This window comes from Oryza sativa, chromosome 9, assembly GCF_034140825.1.
Source record: "Oryza sativa Japonica Group chromosome 9, ASM3414082v1".
Classification (NCBI taxonomy): domain Eukaryota; kingdom Viridiplantae; phylum Streptophyta; class Magnoliopsida; order Poales; family Poaceae; genus Oryza; species Oryza sativa.
This window is the reverse complement of record NC_089043.1, coordinates 24594668-24616792: the sequence shown is the minus strand read 5'-3', so window position 1 is coordinate 24616792 and position 22125 is coordinate 24594668. Positions and strand designations below refer to the sequence as shown.

The following is a 22125-nucleotide window of genomic DNA, read 5'->3' as shown; positions in this document are numbered from 1 at the left end:
TCCTGGACGGGGATTTTAATGCACATTCTGCTTGAAATTCTATTCGGGAATTTCTGGGCGTGACACCCTGTCCCTTCATCCCCGTGCTCGTCCCCACCCCTTCATCTCCCCATCTTCTCCAATCTTGGCCGAGGGGGTTGGCTCTGCTGTGCTCTTCAGCGGCGAGTGAGTAGAGGGAGGGAAGAGAGGGAAACGCAACGCCAGATGATGGACGCGGAAGTCGAGGATGGTGCGACCAGCGGCAATGGATGGATGCGAAGAACATGATCAACACAACCGGTGTCCGCGAGCTAGCTCCGTAATCACCGGTTGCCTCGCTCCATCTGCACAACCGAAGACTTTGAATGGCATGTAAAAAAAAAGAAGATTGGACCAAAAACAATTAATCTGAATGCCATGTCATTTGCCATGCAGGCTACAACCGTCTGATCTGAAACGAGGGGGTCATTTAAACGGTTTTGATAATTGGAGGGTGTCAAATACCCAATTTTATAGTTTAGGGGTGTATTTTAGACAAAGGTAAAAGTTTGAGGGTTTAAAATGGACTTATCCCTTAATTTTTCGTTGTGATCTGACGATAATGCATGCGGCCGTCGATCGCTCACCACGAGCTACTAGCAATGACGAGCGTTTGCTGTCAGCCATGACGAAGCTTTGACATGACGCATCTGTGGCAAGAATCCAACATGATGCTTGGGGGCGAGAGCCGTTCGAGTGGATCGGAAAATTGCTCCAACTGTTTCGGATAAACTATCTTTGCATTCAAAACAGTAATGCCAACAGCGTATAGTATAACAGTAGTGTGTCGAAATTATTAGAATATAGTATATATTGGAAGTAGAATCGTCATGCCGAAGATGTGTTGGTGTTCGTCGAGTGCCAATAATTTGGATCAGTAGTATTGAATGGTAACACCACGAGTTCGTGCTTGACAAGACTATATGATGAGTGAGTTCATAATATATGTAGCATAACTTTATACTCTCTCTAAATTGATCATACATCGTCAATATCATTTTCAATACTGTTTTAGGAGTTGATTTTACCGACTTTCACAGTAGGAGGAGTCGTTTTAACCAGTCTTGCGGTTAAGAGATACGAGTCAAATTCGGTCTATTTTTTGAGAGAATTAAAGTGGACTTTATCCAAAGAAATTCGCCTGGCCCATCGCGCACTCTCGTCGTTGGCCCATCTCGCTCTCCCCCGCTCTATTCTCTTGAGTTGATTCATGGCAGCCCAGCCCGCCAAGCTGCCTGACGGAATGGCAGCCCAACCCACAAGGCGGCGTGTTGCTGTTTTTTTTTTCTTCAGTACAATTTCTCAATCAAGCATGGCAGTTGCACAGCTTCTTTTTATTATTATTATTTGAGGTAAGCCATTTGGCGCGTTTTATTAATTTGTAAACATAATTACATCATTCACTAAAACGTTCAACAAGAAAATTGGGGCCTCATCAACCCAATTACAAGAATTCTTAAACTTAAAAGCATGATTAGCTAAAACATATGCTACACAATTAGCTTCCCTATTACAATGCTCAACAGAGACTTTAACAAAATCATATATCAAAATCTGCCCTGAAGGCTGAACATCATCTCAACGAAAGCTGCAGAGAATTTCCCCCACCCCCTAGTTTCACCAACAAGTGAAATAGCATCCACAAACTGATCGAATTATACCCACAAACTATTCAACCAAAATACAAAATCATGCCATATTTATTTACTTATTATTACTCCAGTAATAATAAATCCCTTATTTAATCCATCCATATGATTCCATGTGATACCTATCATTAATGGTTCTCGCACGTGCGAACATACACACGCACACGTGCGCAACAACAAAATCATATCATCCGTACATGGCCACGAACTCGGCGATGTTCCGGTCCGAGCTCCCGCCCTCCCGGCTCGCCGCCCTGGCCTTCTCCATCCACGCTGCGGCGTTCCTCCGGTACTCGCCGCTCCTCTCGCCGCGCATCACCTCCTCGATCCCGCGCGCCACCTCCGCCCTCGCCGCGAGCCCGGCGGCGGCGGCCGGCCGCACGCGCACGCCGGCCCCCCACACGGCCTCCACGTACTCGGCGTTCATCGGCTGGTCCGTCCACTGCGGCAGCGCCACCATCGGCACGCCGGCGACCAGCGCCTCCGCCGTCGAGTTCCACCCGCAGTGCGTCAGGAAGCAGCCCACGGCGGGGTGGGCCAGCACCTCCAGCTGCGGGCACCACGACACCACCATCCCGTTGGCGGCGGCGGCGGCGGCGGCGTAGCCGGCGGGGAGCTTGTGGGACTCCGACGAGCGGACCACCCAGAGGAACGGGGCGCCGGCGTCGAGGAGGGCGAGCGCGACCTCGCGCATCTCGGCCGGGTCGAGGTCGGAGAGGCTGCCGAAGGAGGCGAACACGACGGAGCGCGGCGGGTGCGCGCCCAGCCACGCCACGCACGGCGCCGTGGTGAGCTCGAACAGGTGGAAGCCGTACTTGGTGTCGCCCGGCATGCGGCCGTCGCCGAGGTAGGCGGCCGGCACCGTCGGCCCGATCGTCTTGGCGCGCCACGCCGACGCCATGTACGCCGCCTCCTGTGCATCCGTACAGAAGGTCCATTTATTTCGTCATGAACACTCGAGAAAGCTGCGCGCCGTGTTTAAGTCATTTTTAACTTACGCCGTCATTAGCCTGACGTTTGTACGTCATTTTTAACTAACGCCGTGTTTATAGTTATAAAATAATTCTTCAAACTTCCAACTTTTTCATTACATCAAACTTTCCTACACACACAAACTTCCAACTTTTCCGTCGCAATGTTTCAATTTTAACAAAACTAGCAATTTTGGTGTGAACTAAACACAGCCTAAATAAAATCCACTTTACTCACCCGAAATCTATTATATACTAAAAATCCATTAAACTTTCTACAAACGCTCCCAAGCCACCACTTGGCGCTCTAATAAATTAGAGAAATTCAAGAAATTTCAGGAAAAAAGTAAAACATCTAGCCCTTGATCCAAACGCTGCGCGCAAATTAAGCTTACAGAATTCCTAAGGGGCGCCACTTAATATAGCGGGCCCATTATTTTATACCATTAGATATATATTAAACAAAATAAACCAAAATCCCATCTCCCACAAATCCTCTCCCGCTCTCCTCATGGGCCTCCTCTCCTCCTCACATACAGTACGTACACATATATGTACATACGTTCCTCCCACGCGTCCTCTCTTTTCTTCATTCCATCCATCTTCTAATTTTTTACAACATATTCTATTTATCTATATTAGCAATGTGTTTTGGTATATAAGAAATACATCGTTTGACAAAAATTCCTACAAATAGCAAAAATTAATAACATATACTATCATGTGGTCGTAAATAATTTCACATCCTCTCACCTTGCTCACATTGGTCTCCTTAATTTCTGGCTAGCAAATAATAAATATCCATTAAATTAAATATCGAGTATCACAATATATCTATCTATCTATTATATAATAAAAGTCCATTAATTTTTCTATAAACGCTCTCAAGCCACCACGTGGCACTTTTACAGAAGCTCCTAGACCTCCACACGGCAATGTCAAATCTCACCGTCGATTTTCACTTAAATCGGTGGACCCGATAATTTATTATCGGAACATTAGATTAGATTAGGTGTATTTTATTTAAAAAGAAACTAATGCCTTACTGTTCACCAGAAAAACAAAACAAAAACGCAAGTGCTCCATAGGTACGTTCATACGTAAGCATAAAAAAACAATGAATCTTACCTACTACTAGTGTTTCGATCTACTACTACTGTTTATCGGAAAAAAAAAAACTACGCACACTTACTATAAAAACAATAAAGAAAAAAAGACATATGTATGTAGTACTATTAAAAAATCTATAATCTTACTATCAAAAAAAATCTATTATCTTTAAAATAGAGTTTTCTACTATTTAAAGATAAAATTTATTACTCTATAAATTAAGCAAATATAACCGTCGATCTTTACTTAAATTGGTGAACCCAATATTTTACACCATTAGATTAGATGTATTTTATTTTAAAAACTAATATCTTATTACTCTGTGTATACGGGAAAACTATATAAGGCTAAAAAAGAAAAGAAAAACATACGTATTCCATACATAGATACGACTTGGAAAAAGAAATAAAGCTTAACTACTGTCCATGGGAACAAAGAAAAATCTAGGCATGGTGGTCTTTTGAAATAGTATTTTCAAAATCCTTTACTATAGAAACAATAAAACAAAAAAAAAGTGTATCATTCAAAAAAGATCGATGGTCTTTTTGAAATAGTATTACCTGCTATTTAAAGATAAATATACTACTCTACAAATTTACGTAAATATACGTTGTTAAACTAAATTTATATTATAAATATGAAATATCCCATCAATGATCTTTATTCGTTCTATCTTAACATACGAGGCTGATATATATAATAATTAATGCTATGATTTTTTTTTATTTCACATCATATTTTAGGGTGTCAAATATCACTTAACAAATATACAACGCTAATTTAAATCTACATTTGTAAAATGAAAACAACACAATTTGGTTGTTTTATTTTACACCATTAGATTAGATTTATTATTTAAAATAATACATTTCTTCTATATACCTCGACCGAAAAAAGTACTCCATACATACATATGGTTGAAAAAAAGAATAATGCTTACATATCGTTTGCTACAAGAATTACTTATGGTAAAGCCAAAAAAAGTCGGCAGTCCTTAAAAACTAATTTTCTACAATTTAAGGATAAAAATATAATAATCTTCAAATTTATGCAAATGTAAATATAAAATATTCAATCAATTCTTTTAAAAGTTCTATCTTTTAAATTATTTTAAAATTATACATCCAATTTGTGATCTGGCTGTATTCCTTTAAATAAATAAACTACTAATATCTATAGCCATAAATACATCTCAAATATGGAGCCGACATGTAATAATTAATGTTACAATAATAATTTCACATCATATTTTAGGTGTGAATAAACCTTGACAAATATACAACGCTAACTTAAATGTACACGTGTATTCTCCAAATTACTAAAGGTGTCTCATTTGATTAGAAACAATAGGTGTTGAAAACAATGCAGACACTGAACTAACATGCACTACACTATAGATATTTGTCAAAATATGATATGATACTTTGGAGATTATCGTGGTAGTATTTAAAAAATCACGTTGTCTCGGATATGTATAAATTCTTCTATTGTTTCGAGATAAAATTTAACTCCTTCTATTTATGTGACGGAGGGAATATAAGTAATATAAGTCTATCTTTGATTAGATGAAGTAGTACCATTAGCTATATTTTTAATAGAAAATATATTTCATTAATATATAACAAAATTAAAATATTACTTAATGTCATCTATTGCATACAAAATAAAAAATGTTATATAAAGTTTGGAAACTCCAAAAATTTTAAAAATAGAATCACACATAATATAAATAGATATGAACTAACTTCATTATTGTGACATATTTTTTCTAATAAATTTGAGGATATACAAGTTCAAGTAATACGCCCAACAGTTGTCAACGAACATACATTTAAAATAGAGTAAAATATATTTCAAAAATATCATCCACACATAAACATTCGTAATAAAATTTCAAACAAGATTAAACAACATGCCCGCATGTATGCGCGGGCTACCTTCCTAGTTTACTTTAAAATTTCGTGATGAACACTTTACTTTACAATTTCAACAGATCACTTAACCTCATAAACTATATTTTCTCTTTATTTCACACCTTAATTTTTTAGAAATGGTTCACTTTACTTTGTAATGGCATTCCTCTATAGTTTGTATTTTACATTAAAAAGTTTGGTAGGATGATATATATGAATTACTACTTAAATCTCAACATTTTTTTAATTCTTTTATCACAGTTATTTATATAGTTGCAGGCACATAAGACTATTGTAAACTCAAGGTTTTAATGCTCAAGCAAACGGTCATGAAAAAAACTAAAAATATTTTTGAACTTTAAAAATTGTGTAATTTATGGCTCTAAAATTTTTTTAATCTTAAAATACAACTTGCATAAAGTGGGCAAAAGTGAAATGTTATTAAAAAGACAAAGTGAACTATTTCCAATTATTTACGAGTAAAATGAGAAAAAGATAGTGTAGAGGATTAAGTGATCCAACGATATAATTCGGTTGAGTAAAATTGAGTTTTTTGAATAATAAAAATCATTTAGAAAAAGACTGGATACCAAATAGGGTATCTCAATAGCTCCAGAATCGAATAAGGGTGATGGAACACTCGGTAGCTGCTGTTAGTGTCACCTGCGCTAGCGCGACTACGAGCCTATGACTACGACATACATAGGTGGAGATTAAGTTTTTTACGTAAAATGATGTGGTATTAACGTATGATTGATTGAGTTTTAATAATTAGAAACTTAAAAATAGATTAATATCATATTTTAGAGCAACTTTCATATAGAAAGTTTTCACACTAAACACATCGTTTAGCAGTTTAAAAAACATACCACGAAAATCTTAATCTTCGTAACATTCTTTTTGGAGAAAAGAACGGGACCATACAAACAATATATTAAACGACCGACATGTCTACATCGTCCCGAGATAAAATAACGTGTATTATTGATCTTACGAATATGATATAATATTTGAGCAGGACCAGCTTGATTGCCTGAAGATAAGCATCAGTTTCAAAGACTTGTTCGCTTGGAAATGGGAACAAATATCATAAATAATTCGAATTTAAAATTACTCATGGACTCTTATCACTGTAGACGAATCTTCTGCAATCAAAAGATCTGCCCTGCGAGTGCGATTGCACACGGCAGGTTGATAACGCCCGGCAGGACGAACTATTTGGACTATTTTTGGTCTTTGCGAATCTGAATCCCCAGTAATTTAAGTTCTAGAAAAGGACACAAGTAGAAGTATTCATTACAGCTTACGGCCTTATCTTTTCGCTTATACTTATCAGCTAAATTTTAAATTTTCAACCTTAAATTTAAAACCGATTTTAAGGTTTTCTCATTAAAGTTTATTTTTCCGCTATTGCTTTTATATCGCTATATATATATATATATATATATATATATATATATATATATATATATATATATATATATATATATATATATATATATATATATATATATATATATATATATATATATATATATATATATATATATATATATATATATAAAAGTCGGCTGATACGCTTTAAAAAGGTTCTAGTTCTATATATTCCCTTTCTAGTCTTTCTCTTTTGATGTCGCAAAGTTGAAACCAAGAAATATCTGTTACTTATTTATATATATATATATATATATATATATATATATATATATATATATATATATATATAATTTTTATTCATAAATAAATTACTTTTCGTTTACAAGTATGTCGTTCCACTTATTTCGCAGATAAACCAAACGACGGGGCTGTTGGCGTACAGCAGGTCGTACCGGATGCTAACCTAGCAAACCAGAGATGATATATGGTGGCCCAACCAAAATCGAAACGTTAAAATTTAATTTTAGATTTGATTTTAATATTTTTTTCATCCTTTCCTTTTAAGTACTCCCTCTATTTCCTATTAAAAATCGCATTGATCTTTTTACTTAACTTTTCAGGTTTAATCATAATTATAGAAAAAAAATTACTATAAAATCAGATTAGTTTATAAAACATAGAATATATTTATATTTTAATAATATATTTGTTTTATGTAAAAATATTGCTATATTTTTCTACAATCTTAAAAAGATTAACTAAAAAAAATTAAAACAAAGGAGTATTTTTAGTTGCTAATACGTACAGTACGTATTATGGTTTATGATTAGCCGTAGACGAGACGATGTAACTGCAATTTCATTATCACTAAGCTCACCTCGGGTTCGAGCTCGTAGAAGGAATTGACGAGCACGTCGTCGGCGAGCTCCAGCCCGTCGAACTGCTTCATCACCAGGTCGAAGTACGCCGGGTACGGGCCGGGGCCGACCTTGATGAACCACGGCAACCCCTCCGGCGACAGCGCCGGCAAGCCGGGCAGCGCGACGGCGCCGCCGCCGCCATCCTCGCCGTCGCCGGCCTCCACGGGGACGCGCAGCCGGCCGCACCAGACGTGGCCGTACACCACGTTGACGGCGCACGGCTGCGTGAAGAACGCCACCGCCGCGGCGCCGTGGCGCGCCGCCACGGGGCGCCCCCACGGGAGGAACGCGTCGTAGACGAGGACGCGCACGGGGCGTCGTCCACCGGAGTCTGAGGCCTCGTCCCGGAGGAGCTTGTCCAGCGTCGCCGCCCCCGCGGACTCGAGGCGGGACAGGTAGGCCGTGACGCCGCCGCCGCCGTCGTCGTCGCAGCACTCGCCGAAGCCGCCCGCGTCGCAGCCGTCGGAGATGGTGGCGAAGCGGACGGCGCCCGCCGCGGCGGCGTCGGGCGACGCGCAGGTGGCGAGGATGTAGCGGGTGACAGCGAGCGTGGGGCGCATGCCGTGGAACGCGAGGCGCTTGGCGAACTGGAGCATCGGGTGGACGTGGCCCTGGCTTGGGTACGGCAGGAGGAGCACGTGAGCTCCGCCGCCGCCGCCGTCGTCGCCGTGCGAGCCCATGGCGGCTTCGCGAGCTATAGCTAAACTGAAAGTCTGAACTGCGCATGGACTGATCGCGGTGTTACAGGAGTAGCATTTAAATTATATTGTGTGACTACATCAAACCCAGATAAGTGGAAGTGTGGAGCTCTTAATTAGTATCATTTCGTCCCATAAAAAATTCACATAGTACCAATTATGATATATCCTAGTATTACCAATGTTATCATTTGGCTTATTTTTGAAAATAAGCAAACGGTATATTTGCAAACGAAAATAATTTGTAAATAAAACTTTTATATACGTGTTTTTAACGATCTAAAAGTAAAGGCTGAAAAATAAATTATGATGACGAAACTCAAAATCATCTCTAAATTTAATTCAAATTTTAGCTTATAAGCATAAACATAAACGAAAATATGAGGTTGTACGAATCTATCTCTTTTCATATTCGTAGTATTAAGATGTGTAACTGTTGACGAAAAATCAAACACACCGGCCCGGGAGATCTGTTTAGCTCTTGTGCAGGTCCAAAGATTAGTGAGATGCGGGCATGCCAGTCAGTTTGATCCTGCAACTGACAAGATATGCAAATAATAGACAAAACAGCCGATCGGCTAACAAGCCGATGGAGCAGTTCCAGCCGATAGCCGATAATAAGCCAATGCCGATACCAGCCGATAGCGATAGAGTTTTGAGCAATCGGCTATACATCCAATGTAGATTCTAACATTTTAGTAAATAATGATATATACGCAATCGGCTACTGATAATAAAATATAACAATAATATAGTCCAGTATAAACCAATCGGCTAGCATTGATATGATAGAATAAGCACTGATCTGAAGGTTAAAGCATACATCGGCTAGAGGTCCAATGTCATGAAATCCACAAGATTAGATTAAACAGTGAAACCTTTGTTGTCATCGGCTAAATCCAACTTATATATATATGCAATCCTTATGAGCCGATGCAACGTTCAGATAACTCACCGGCTGAAACCCCGATGAAACCCTTATTGGCAATCAAGGAGCATGCTAGAGATTATGGTTCTAAGCATGACTTAGTAGATCAAACTTAACTGATGCAGCACTAAGTATGAAAAGAAACATAATATCTAGTCAATCAAGCCGTTGATTGAGTTTTAAGGGTGGTAGATGTCTAAGTTAATCTAATCTAGCAACGCGACTTAGCCGATACCGGCAGTAACCCTAAAACGAGAAGCAGCCGATAGAGCTAAATTGATATGTTAAGACTAGATTAACAGAGACATATGATAAATAGGTAGGCAAATATATCATCCAAACCAGATCAATCCAAGAGGTCAAATGTACTGATGCAGCCTTGAACGACGCCGACGTAAACGATACAATTGCCTGGGCCGACAGAACATTGGACTTACCCCTTAGCCGGAGATCGAACACCGATGCAGCCCCGCGTCAGGTGTCAAGTCCCGCCGGATGATAAAATAAAGTAGAAAAGGTAAAAGGTGGCGATGCGCCGAATTGTATTGATCGTGAAGATAATTTACAATGACCCCGGGTGTATATATTTATACCCATGGGTAGATAGTACTTGTAGGACAAGAAAGAAACTTTTCTAAAGATAAAAGGAAAACATAAAGTCCTTATAGGACACTAAACACACTTTCCTAAAGATAAAAAGAAAACTAACAAACTATTCCTAATTAATAGATACAACTGCCTTCTTCGGACTCGATCCATACGTGGTAATCATCATGAAGCACGTCAACTCAATCCGACAATGATTCCAATATCACTTTACCGGAATCGGCTACATCGGCTTGCCTTGTTCGATTCGGTAACTACCGATGCACACTGTAGCCGATGCGGTTCCGAAGCCGATTCATACCCTGTTTCCGTTATCGATTTCCTCCCAAATCCGCTTCGGCCTTAACTCCAAATCCGGTGTAAATTTAACAAATTTAGTCGTTAACAGTAACATTCGATATTAGGTTTATTTTTTTTATGAGATAGGGGAGTACTCTAACAGTACTGTAGTAGCAGCTATCATCCGATTTAATTTATTTTATTTGGAATTCCTAGAAAAGCGATTATAAACTTTTTAGTAAAAAATATAATGTAATGTAACTAAAATGTAATTACAGTATAATTATATTGTAAATACGTTGTAACTTTTAAATATATGGCATGTTTGACCGCACTCATCCGGCTATGGTGCAGCCGGCCAGAACGGTGCTCTGTTTAAGCAGCTGCAACAGCAACATTGTGTGCACCTTGTAGCCGAACAGGTCCATGTATACGAGTTACTCCATTCACCCTAAAGTAAAATAAAATCTATTATGAGTTGTGACGTATTCTCTATGAATTTAAACTTAATATCGTGCTAGGTTTTGTTTATTTATTTTGGAACGAAGTGAGTATATATGATAGTGGTACTTAAGTTACTTGTGCTTTTAAATACTTATATTAGTCAGAGTGTAATTACACAATTATATTATAGAAATATTAAAAAAAGTTTTCTAATATATCTTTTGTCCAAATTTCAAATTTCACAAAAGATATAAAAATAAAGATGTTTTTACTGGTATTTTGGTACGTCATTTGTGTATGAGTCGGTTTTTAAGTTCTTTTGCTTTTGGAAATACATATCCGTATTTGAGTCAGTTTTTAATATCGTTCACTTTTGGTAATACAGAAGGAATCATATAAGAAATCTGTTTAAAAAAACTCGCACGCTAACTTGAGATGATCGGACATCTAACTACAGCTCATGATTTTCTAACAGTGTTTTTTATCTTAACTAAACCATATAACAGTAATAAGATTAAAGTAGTACTTCACCCGTTACAACGGGTATTTTTTCTAGTTTCACAAAAGAAAAATGAAAAAGGTGTGGACGAGGTTGAGCCAATTTCCAGGGAGGAGTACCAGCATGACGTTTAAAGCTTCGCTACGGCGAACTTGCGCCGCCTGGACTCTTTAGTAACTTTTAGAACACGCTAGCAGTTGTGCCGGTGTCAGCCGTCGCGTCGGTCCAACGAGCGTGAGAGTAGTAAAAAGTCCACTCGCAGCGAGAGATGGAGATGGTCGTGTCAACTGCGCCGCCGCCGCCGCTTGGGTCTCTCTGGAGCTCACGTCGCCGGCAGCCAATAAATCCGATCATATCCTATCCCTGGGCAACGAGGCGGACAGGTGTTTGCGAAGCAATTTCAACAAGGGCTTTCGACTCGTTGTGTTTGATGCTAAGCTGGCTAATTTGGAAGGAGGGAAATGCTACTCCCTTCGCTTTAGGTTATAAGATGGTAAAAGTTAAACTATTTTAAGTTCGATTATTCTCTATCTATTTTTGGTAAGTTATATTTTATCTTGGTACAATGAACAATGATAAGTAATTTTACTTATCATCCATTTAAACAGGCTAATAGTTATTCCTCGTACCTAAGTCATTCATTAATGTTTACATTTCTCGATGTCCATGTTACCAATCTGAGAAAGTCATTAAAAAGATAGGTGGTTGGATTGAAATATATCTATCAAAAGTAATTTTTCAGATTTGGAAATATGCCAATCAAAATTAGATGGATGGAGTAATATTTATAATACTAAATTAGTTTCATCAAATCAACAGTTGAATATATTTTCATAATAAATTTGTCTTAAGTTGAAAATATTTATACTTTTTTTAGAAACTTGCTCAAACTTAAAGTAGTTTGACTTTGACCAAAATCAAAATGTATAACCTAAAATGGCCGAGTTCGCTAGAACCGGTTGGGAACAAGTCTCCCGTGCACGGAAAACGGAGCGGTCTATTAACATGTGATTAATTAAATATTAGCTTTTTTTTCAAAAATGGATTAGTTTAGTTTTTTTAAGCAACTTTCATATAGAAACTTTTTTTTAAAAAAATGCATCATTTAGTAATTTGAAAAACATACACGCGTAAAATGAGGTAGATGGGTTGAGATTATGAGAACATGGGGTTGCAAACCCAGCACTTGCAGCTGTTTGAGGAAGTCAAGGATGAGATTATGATCTCGAAAGAAGCTGGAGTATTCAAGAATCCGGATAAGTAACTTACTGATTCTAGTGGTTACCAGCTGCGGCTAACATGTTTTCCAGGTCTCGGCAGCGTTCTGCCGCTGGCAAAAGATGCTCATGTGTTTGTCTATTATCTGTAAATATCTTCTTTTAGCTGGCCAAGAAAACGAAGCGATGAATTAGTAAACGGTTAATTAAATATCCATCCGTCTCATAATACAAGGGGTTCTCATTTTCTGCTTACACTGTTTGACCACTTGTTTTATTTAAAAATTCTGTGCAAATATAAAAAACAAAAAGTTGTGCTTAAATTACGTTGGATAATAAAATAATTCACAAATAAAATAAATAATAATTTCAAAATTTATTGAATAAGACAAATAGTCAAAGAGTACAAGCAAAAAGTCAAAATCCCTTATATTAAGGGATAGAGGGAGTAATAGCTAAAAAGAATTTAAAATGGGTTAGTATGATTTTTTAAAGCAACTTTTCTATAGATATTTTTCTATAAAAGATATACCGTTTGGCAGTTTAGGAAATGTATACGCGAAAAACGAGAAGATGATGAGACCTAGAAGAGCCAAACACAGCCAGACTACCTTCGTCCCAAAATATAATGACCTAGGATTGGATGAGAAGTTTTATGTTCAGATTCGTTGTATTAGAAAATATCCCATTCAGTTCTATATTTTTATATTTTTGAACGGAAATAGTAGAAATTAATCTTACTATAACTGGTTTGGCCAACCCGGCAAAACAAATATATCCTATTCCTGTTGTCAAAAAATTCCAAAGACACGGTGATCACGGGGAGCAGCGACGTGAGTACCAGAACGTCGATAGACAGAGAGTGATGTGAGGAATAGTTGTGTGAGATTTGGATTGGTCCGTATGTTTAAAAGATATAATTAAACCATTAGAGGCTAATTAAAGATATATAAACCATTTTCATCGTCTAAAAAGATGGCTCTACGGCGGACTATCTAACAGTATCCTCTGCCGTACAGTCCATACCGTACCACCAATATATGTATGTATCCCTATATATGTACTTTGGTAATAAAGTAAGTCACAAATTAAATAATTAATAATTTCAAAAAATTGCTAACCGGATGGCTGGCCAAACACCCCCACCGCCTGGCCAAATGTGGAGAGGCAAACTCACTAGCCAAATATGGTGGGCCCCACACCGATTTGTGTCTCCGGCTCCGCCGCCTTCTCGATGGCCTCGGAGCAGTGGCGTGGACAGGGATGTAGCTGAGGATCCACCATCGCCGTCGCCGCCACATCTCGATGGCGTGAGCAGCAGCTGAGGATCCTCAACGTCGTCGTCACCGCTGATTTCTGCCGCATATGCCAATTTCCGCCGCCATCGTCAGATCCACCTGTTCGCCCGCCGCCTCCCTTGCCGGCGCGAGTAGCCGCAGCCCGCGGCATCGCCTCCGCCTCTTGTTCGTGCCACCAACAGCAATGTCGTCTCCGCTGCGAGTAGCTGCAGCCCGTAGCCTCCGCCGCCGACACCGTCATCCGTTTCGCCCGCACGTCCGCTCCTGCCCGCTTGCCCGCTCGCCCGCCGACAGCACGGGGGAATCGACGAGGGACGGGGACGGCTACGTCGCTGCCTCCCAGTTGTCGGCTGCCGCCCAGATCCACTTCCCAACCGCTTGACAAAGAGGAGCACGCAGTGGAGCGCCATTAGAGCCGGGGAGGAGAGGACACGGCGGCGGTGGCGGCGTGGATGCCTCTCGTCTCGGCTTCCCTGCCTTCTTGTATCCATGCTTTGTCGTGGCGGCGGCGCCCCCTGGCCTAGCGTCTGCGCCATCGGAGAAGGGAGAAAGAAGGAGAGAGACGAACGTGTGGGTCCAATTGCTAGAATGGAGAGAATAAATAGAGACACTGTTAAAGTGAAAGGCAAATTTAACTCTCCAATTTTCTAGATGACTGGCAAAATGAGTTTTTGGAGAACTTAAAATAGCCAATCTGTTGGAGATGTTTTGTGTCGCAATAAAACAGTAAAAGCTCCCCACATGCGCTTCGTCGTCACGCGACGGAGAGATGCTTAGCGGCGGTGAGCTATGTCGTGGCGCAGTCAAACACACCATCCATCACAGCTCACTGGAGCTTGTCCCACACGGTCTGTGCTGCCGCTGAAAATGGCTCTCTCTACGACTGCACTACCGTAATAAATCTAAACAAAATACTCCCTCCATCCCAAAATGTTTCACGCCGTTGACTTTTTAAAAAATATTTGACCATTCGTCTTATTTAAAAAATTTAAGCAATTATTTATTCTTTTCTTATTATTTGATTTATTGTTAAATATAGTTTTATGTATACATATAGTTTTACACATTTCACAGAAGTTTTTGAATAAGACGAACGATCAAATATATTTAAAAAAGTCAACGGCGTCGGATGGAGTACTAGATTTTTCTTTCACGAGACGAAGCGACTACAATAAGGTTGTGTTCAAACTTACAAATTCATTTCTCTTTTTTCACATGCACGTCTCTCAAACTATTAAACGGTGTGTTTCTTACAAAAAAAATTTCTACACATAAGTTACTTTAAAAAATCATATTAATTCATTCCTAAAAAGTTAGCTAATATTAACTAATTATGTGCTAATGAGTAGCTCCATTTTATGTGCGCGCGAGAGAGATTTGTTACCGACAGCAATCAACGAACACAGCCTTAATAGCACCTTTGTACAATTGTACCTTGAGATCGCGAATCCGGATGCACGGTCTATCGAAGAAATACTATCATCAGTCAGAATTTTATCCACAGAAGGGGAGGTTCACAAACAAAAAAACTGGATGATAAAACGGAGGACGTAGCAGCAAGAATTGTCCCAGAAACCCAAAATGCCAGGAAAAAGTTCTATAATCTTCATATCACCACCATCATCTCGCACCGCCGCCACCGAGTAGAAAATGTTGGAGGTCGAACCAAAATGAAGCATCAGCGGTGGAAATCGAAGTACCCTGTGACATACAAATACAAGTGTTTGATACTATTCATCAAGTCTGGGGAACCCATAGCATTACCACAAAAACGGTTAAAACGAGAAAATCTCTTGAATCCCATAAGATAAATAGATAACACTGGTGAATTTAACTACCGAAGAATACACCACAGATGTACCGAAGCTTGTTCAGTTCACTTTTTTTTTTGTTAGTGTATTTACTCAAACATTGGCAATTTGTTTCTCATATCGTGTAAATTTGTCATATGTGGATTGCTAGAGTAAGAACTCATCAAATTCGGTAGCTATATAACTTTACTCGTACATAAGGTGGAACAATAAACGCATAAGGAAGTCATTCGTCTATGCAGATGGAGATAACATGATTAATTAGTTTTCTAGCGAGAAATTAATAAATTGCAGAGGGGATCAGATCAGAAACATGTAAAAGGAGCTTGCAATCCGTAACAGAAAAGATTAGCACCTACGTAGACATTTACCTGATCGCTTAACCAACTTCTTGCCGTCCGGAAGACATCATCACATGCCTGATTTGTAGCAGATTAGCGGGTTAGCTCTGTCAATTTGCAATGTTTCAATGATATATGTATATAGTGCTCGCTAGAAAATACCTCAATTTATTTAGTTTATCCACACGAGCCTCTAAATTATCCATGTCCTGATTCTGCGCCACCCAATTAAGACGCCGGAGAGACCTTGGATGCTGAATTCTCAGGCAACGCATTTGTCACAATATATACTATGGCTTTCCATGAAGGGAAGAAAAATATCTCTTTTTCACGCACATGCTTCCCAATTGCTAAACGATGTGATTTCTAAAACTTTTTTTTATGGAAAAATTGCTTTTAGAAAATCATATTAATTCATTTGTTAAGTTTAAAATAATTAATACTCAAATCATCAAGCGCTAATGGCTCATCTTGTTTTACATATCTTCTCAATCTTCTCTTTTCCTCTTCTCTCAAACACACCCTTAAATGCAGTTTACTTGAAAACTCCATATATTACCACACCCTTGATATTTTAGCTATCACTACACATATAAATTGAAATTCACATAGTTTTTCAACTCCCATTTGAATAGAGAATTACCTGATTTGGACAATCTTCTGGTAGATAATGTAACATTTGATCAATTTTCATGCCTATACACTTCAATGCTTCATCATCCGGTAGACGCTGCATCAGCCTGTTAATTGTTGTGCGCAAATTCTTCGTAGTTACCTACAAAATGCAAAATTGTAAACTGGCATACCGAATATCTATTGACAGTGGTGACAGTTTAGCCAACATACAATACTATATTGCTCCGATTGCAGGACTTTCTTCCATATGTCCTCTATCTTTCGACGCTGGCTCTCCCATGCTTCCCATTTCTTCAATTCCCAACCTTCCGTTTTGGTCTACGCACAATACTGGCCTTCTTGTATGAATCCAATCGTACAAGTGATTTCACAAAGGTGTAGACTTGCATACTCCCTGGTTTGCGGGGACTGAAATCTAACAGCTTCTCCATATTACTCAATTTAACCTCGACGTTCTTTCCAAGCAGCTCATAAGAACATAGGTTCCTGGCATCATGTTGCAACACAATCTTATCCCTATGAACAATATTTGGTCCAGGTATGTGCTGTGCTGAGGGCTGAATAATGTACTTCTGGATCCACTTTTGCTCTAGATTGATGTCAAGAGCCCAGATCTGAATCTCACCTCTAAGCAATATGGGTTGATTATCACTAGTTTGACATGTTGCAATGCATACCTTTCCATCTATCTCTTTGATCCAGTACCGACGAGGACCATAAAATGCAGAGTCTTCAAGTGCTGCTGTTGGCAGTTGTATGCGTCCAAAACTTTCTTTGTTAAGATCGAAGGACATGACTGCATGATGCCAACTGGTTCCCTGGTCTTCAGTTAGCCAATACATTGTTCCATCAACATTGACTACTCCAGAGTTCTTCACACAGTTCAAGCTTAGAGCCTCTGGGGCTCCTATATATTTCCATTTCTCATCACCAAGTGTGTAAACTTGAACGCCATCGAAGCTGTCAACTTTTGCACGGATGCGAGTCTCATGACTACTAGCAAGGAAGTGTGTAACCTTGTATTCTTTTGTCAATGGGTGAAATCCAAAGCTGTAGAACGAGAAGTGATCGTCCGTCAAATTCTTTGCCGGTTTCGCAAGATGCAGGCATTCACCAGTTGCAAGGTTTGCTATCTTGATTGTTGTAGTGTGTGTGTATAAGCAAACAAGCCCATTGGAGGAACCACACAGGAAATCATCTGGCCCAATCACTGGCACATCCCATATTGACTGTGACCAGGCTTCATCGATGAGGATGGCTTCGCTCGGGTACAGCCCACATGAAGAAACCAACTCTCGAGGGAAGAATAGGAGCGCACAATGGGGCGCAAGCTGGAGGTGTGATGTTACAAATTTGGGATCTTGGATTATGCTGCGCCACTGCTTGCAGACACCAATGCAATTCAACAAAGTTTTCACTGGAAGGCTCAGAAATACCTGCTCGATCAAGTCTCTTGGGAGGCGGCTGATTATGCATTCTAACTTTTTCCGCTTATTTGATTTGGCTTTCTCAGATACCATGCTGAGAACAATTTAATCCGCCAACACAGTGACTAGACAATCCTTCTGCAAACACACACATTATCAAGATGATGATTGGGCATACTGCATGCATAGAGACTAAGGATTGAACAACTTACAGGCAAATAACGCGAAAACTATGCAAACTATATTTCATTTTCATTTTATCTTTTGTGTACTAAACAATTCATAAATGAATAAATCATTAAGCCTCTTCAACATTATCCTCGCAGCAAAAAAATCTCTAAATCACTCTCAACTACAAATACAGTCCCCAAATCCTCACCCTTCAGCCAAAAGATTGAATACTACAGTCGCACAGAAGATATATTACATCTGCATCCCCCTGTTCTCTCCAACCTAAGAACAAATAACGCATCATTTTTACGACCACTCTAGACCACAATTCACATGATGCTTACTACTCATTTTTTACCACAAAAATTTCAGATGACGCTTAGCCGCAATTAGGGGAACACCCTGACCTGTCGCGAACCCTAGCCGCCATTAGGGAGGAATCAACCAAAGCGTCGCAAACAAAGCGCGCTTCAGCGGGAGCAAAAAACCAACTGGTTGGGGAAACTTACGAATTACTATTACGAGCACGATCAGATGAACTCCGCGGCCGCCGCCATTGGTGGGTGGGATGGGAGAGCTCTCCCCCTCTCCTCCGTGTCGTGTGGGTAGCAAAACCGTTCGGCTTCCTCCACTTCCGCATTTATCTTATGTGGGCTTTCGTGCAGCCCACAAAAAGGCCCATCTTACGTGGGCCCATCCAGGCCGTGGAAGTTGGGCCGGAATTTCTCGGTTTGGTCAAAGCGCGCGGGCGAGGAAAGCGTGGCCATCCCACCTCGCATCTACCTCCTCCGTGCTACTAACGCCCAACGGATTCGACCATGGCGGCGACGAGGTCGACCGCGACGGCGGCGCTCGCGCTCTCCAGAACCCTCGCCCGCCGCCCCGCCGCCTCCTCCTCCTCTAGAAGAATCTCCCTCGAACTCTCCGCCCCGAGAGGCACCAATCCATTCCAATCCGCCGCGTTCTCGTCCACCACCACCGGAGATCCGCCGCCGCCGACGATGGATTCGCCGATCAAGGTGGTGTCGCACATCGGGGGGAGCGGTGGGGATGGGGGAGGGGGAGCGATCGACGCGGGGAGGTCGGCGAGGAAGCCGCTGAGCCTGTGGCCCGGGATGTACCACTCGCCGGTGACCAACGCGCTGTGGGAGGCGCGGTCCAGCATCTTCGAGCGGATGATCGACGCCGGGGCCGCGGGGAAGCAGCAGCAGCAGCCACCGCAGACGGAGCTGCTGACGAAGACGCCCGCGGGGAGCCGGACCAGCATCGTGTACAAGTTCGCCACCGACGACATCCTCCGGGAGCAGTACAGGGACCCGTGGAACGAGGTGCGCATCGGCAAGCTGCTCGAGGACCTCGACGCCCTCGCCGGCACCATCGCCGTCAAGGTACTCTGCAATTGCTCCATCTCTCTCTATTGTGTGGATCGTATCTGTGTGACCTGCACTCGCTTGGTGGATGTGATCATGTGCCATTACAAGTTACAAAAACAAAAATGAAATCACTACTCTAGCATGGAATTAGCAATTGAATCTAGATGTGAATTGGCGAGAGAGAATTGGGAGTTTGAGACAAGGGACTTTACAATTGTCCTGTTCATGACTTATAAGTTTTTTTTAGACAGAGAGATAAGCCTGCCCCATTTTTCTACTATGAGAAATGGCAGCTACATAGTTTGAGTTCAAACCAAAACTCATAAGTATTGCTAATCGCTGATAATGCTCTAAGTATCCTGTTCATAAGTACTATGTTGTATTTGGTAAAAATATCTATTTGTGAACCGAGGGGATAATAGCTGAGATATGTTTCCTCCCAATCCTAATGTTATATTTGGAACCAGCATGAAGTTTCACTATGTAGATAATAACACTGAATAATGATGGTACTAGACTGACAGTTGGTAGTTTGGTACTGGTCTACCTGAAGCAGCAGAGGTTACCCTACATTCTCATTGCACACCTAGCCCTATGCCGCCGACTAGTTCAGTCTCTTGTTGCTAACATTCATTTCATACATCCAGGTTAGCAAAATAATTCTACCTATGGATGATAGAATTATAGCTCTTACTTTTATTCATTTTGAGTTTTACATGGTATATTGAGGCAGCATCCTTTTTTACTTGTAATTGGCATCTTTTTGAAAAATCTTATTTGGGGTTTGGCATGCAGCACTGTTCTGACGAAGATAGCACAACAAGGCCCCTTTTGCTGGTGACTGCTTCTGTAGATAAGATGGAGCTAAAGAAGCCAATTTGTGTGGACACTGATCTGAAGATAGCTGGAGCTGTTACTTATGTTGGCCGTTCTTCAATTGATATACAAATTGAAGTGACTCAAGTTGATCAAGGTAGTTTTGGTAAAGCAGTATTGCCAGCTTATTTATTTGTGTTTTTTATACTACTTAGTATAATTTATTCTGTTCTATTTTAACTGACTTATTTTAAATGATGCTATCTTGCTACAGATAGTGATATGCAATCAGATCCAATCGCTCTAACGGCTAACTTCACGTTTGTTGCACGAGATTCTATGACTGGAAAGTCTGCTCCAGTGAACCGCCTTTCACCAGAAACTGAAAAGGAGAAACAACTATTCGCAGAGAGGGAAGCAAGGGACAAGCTGAGAAAAAGAAAGAGAGAAGAACAGAAGGGGGTGTTTGAAAATGGGATAAATAAGCTTCATGTTGAGGCTGAGCGACTAAATAGTTTACTAGCAGAGGGCCGTGTTTTCTCTGATTTGCCTGCTTTAGCTGATAGAGATAGCATCTTGCTGAAAGACACTCGCCTGGAGAACTCTCTTATCTGTCAGCCTCAACAACGGAACTTGCATGGACGAATATTTGGAGGTTTCTTGATGCACCGAGCATTTGAGCTTGCCTTCTCAACTGCATATGCCTTTGTTGGGCAAAGACCTTGCTTTCTTGAAGTTGATCATGTTGACTTCTTAAAACCAGTAAGTAGCTAGCATATTCTTTTTTGATAGTTCTGTGTAATTTAGCCCTATCTAGAGTGAACTGAGCCGCCAATTTATAGTTAGCTTGCATCATGAAATCTTGGCTTCTCTAATTTGCACAATCAGATCATTTTATGAATTGAAGATTCCTTTGGATGACAGTAATAACCATGTCACTATTATGCTTGCACAGGTGGATGTAGGAGACTTTCTTCGATTCAAGTCATGTGTCTTGTATACCCAGCTCGACAATGCAGAGCAGCCTCTGGTCAATGTTGAAGTTGTTGCTCATGTAACAAGGCCTGAGCTCCGGAAGAGCGAGGTATATCCATTACTGCTTTGATTGCATCAGTTATACGGCCATGCTTCCTTCGGTGCCTTAAGTTCTTGCTGTGATTGTCAGTGTACTGGTTTGCTAACTGTTTTATCTGCGTACAGGTTTCCAACACATTCCACTTCACCTTCACCGTCTGCAGCGATGCATTGAAGAACGGACTGAAGATACGCCATGTTGTTCCCTCTACTGAAGAAGAGGCACGGCGCATATTAGAGCGCATGGACGCAGAGGGTTTGTTCGACTAGTCCTGCAGAACCGCTTGTTTCAGCCACATGTCTTTTTTTTTTTACTGATCAACGTCAGCTAATGGGAAATGTAAAGATGATTTAAATAACATCAGATAAGTAGTAGCATGCTGGCAATATAGCGGCAAAATGCTAGTTATATGATTACTTTTGCAATTCCTTTTGCAGACATTTGGGGGTATATAATAAACATAAACCTCGAGACTCAAAATGCGCACCATACTCCTTTGTTCTCCATTTTGCTTAGTGCGTTATGTCAGCTTTAATTTGGTGTGCAAT

At 40.4% G+C, this 22125-nt stretch overlaps 3 protein-coding genes across 3 annotated transcripts; 1 reads left to right on the top strand and 2 right to left on the bottom strand.

Moving 5' to 3' along the window:
* Window positions 1-1700: 1700 nt before the first annotated feature.
* On the bottom strand, window positions 1701-8723 carry LOC4347591 (UDP-glycosyltransferase 79-like). Its single transcript, XM_015795867.3, has 2 exons — window positions 7916-8723; window positions 1701-2580 (listed from the first exon to the last, which is right to left on the bottom strand). The coding sequence occupies exons 1-2, from the start codon at window positions 8636-8638 to the stop codon at window positions 1855-1857; spliced, it is 1449 nt and encodes a 482-aa protein (XP_015651353.1). The 5' UTR covers window positions 8639-8723; the 3' UTR covers window positions 1701-1854.
* A 4980-nt stretch (window positions 8724-13703) lies between these two features.
* Window positions 13704-18916, bottom strand: LOC4347590 (putative F-box/kelch-repeat protein At1g12870). The gene is made up of 7 exons (XM_066304184.1): window positions 18823-18916; window positions 17021-18280; window positions 16723-16854; window positions 16110-16157; window positions 15559-15628; window positions 15362-15389; window positions 13704-14304 (listed from the first exon to the last, which is right to left on the bottom strand). The coding sequence occupies exons 2-7, from the start codon at window positions 18233-18235 to the stop codon at window positions 13806-13808; spliced, it is 1992 nt and encodes a 663-aa protein (XP_066160281.1). The 5' UTR covers window positions 18236-18280; window positions 18823-18916; the 3' UTR covers window positions 13704-13805.
* Window positions 18917-19075: 159 nt separating this feature from the next.
* Window positions 19076-22053, top strand: LOC4347589 (acyl-coenzyme A thioesterase 9, mitochondrial). The gene is made up of 5 exons (NM_001422820.1): window positions 19076-19701; window positions 20482-20659; window positions 20777-21264; window positions 21458-21586; window positions 21703-22053. The coding sequence occupies exons 1-5, from the start codon at window positions 19132-19134 to the stop codon at window positions 21844-21846; spliced, it is 1509 nt and encodes a 502-aa protein (NP_001409749.1). The 5' UTR covers window positions 19076-19131; the 3' UTR covers window positions 21847-22053.
* Window positions 22054-22125: the final 72 nt, after the last annotated feature.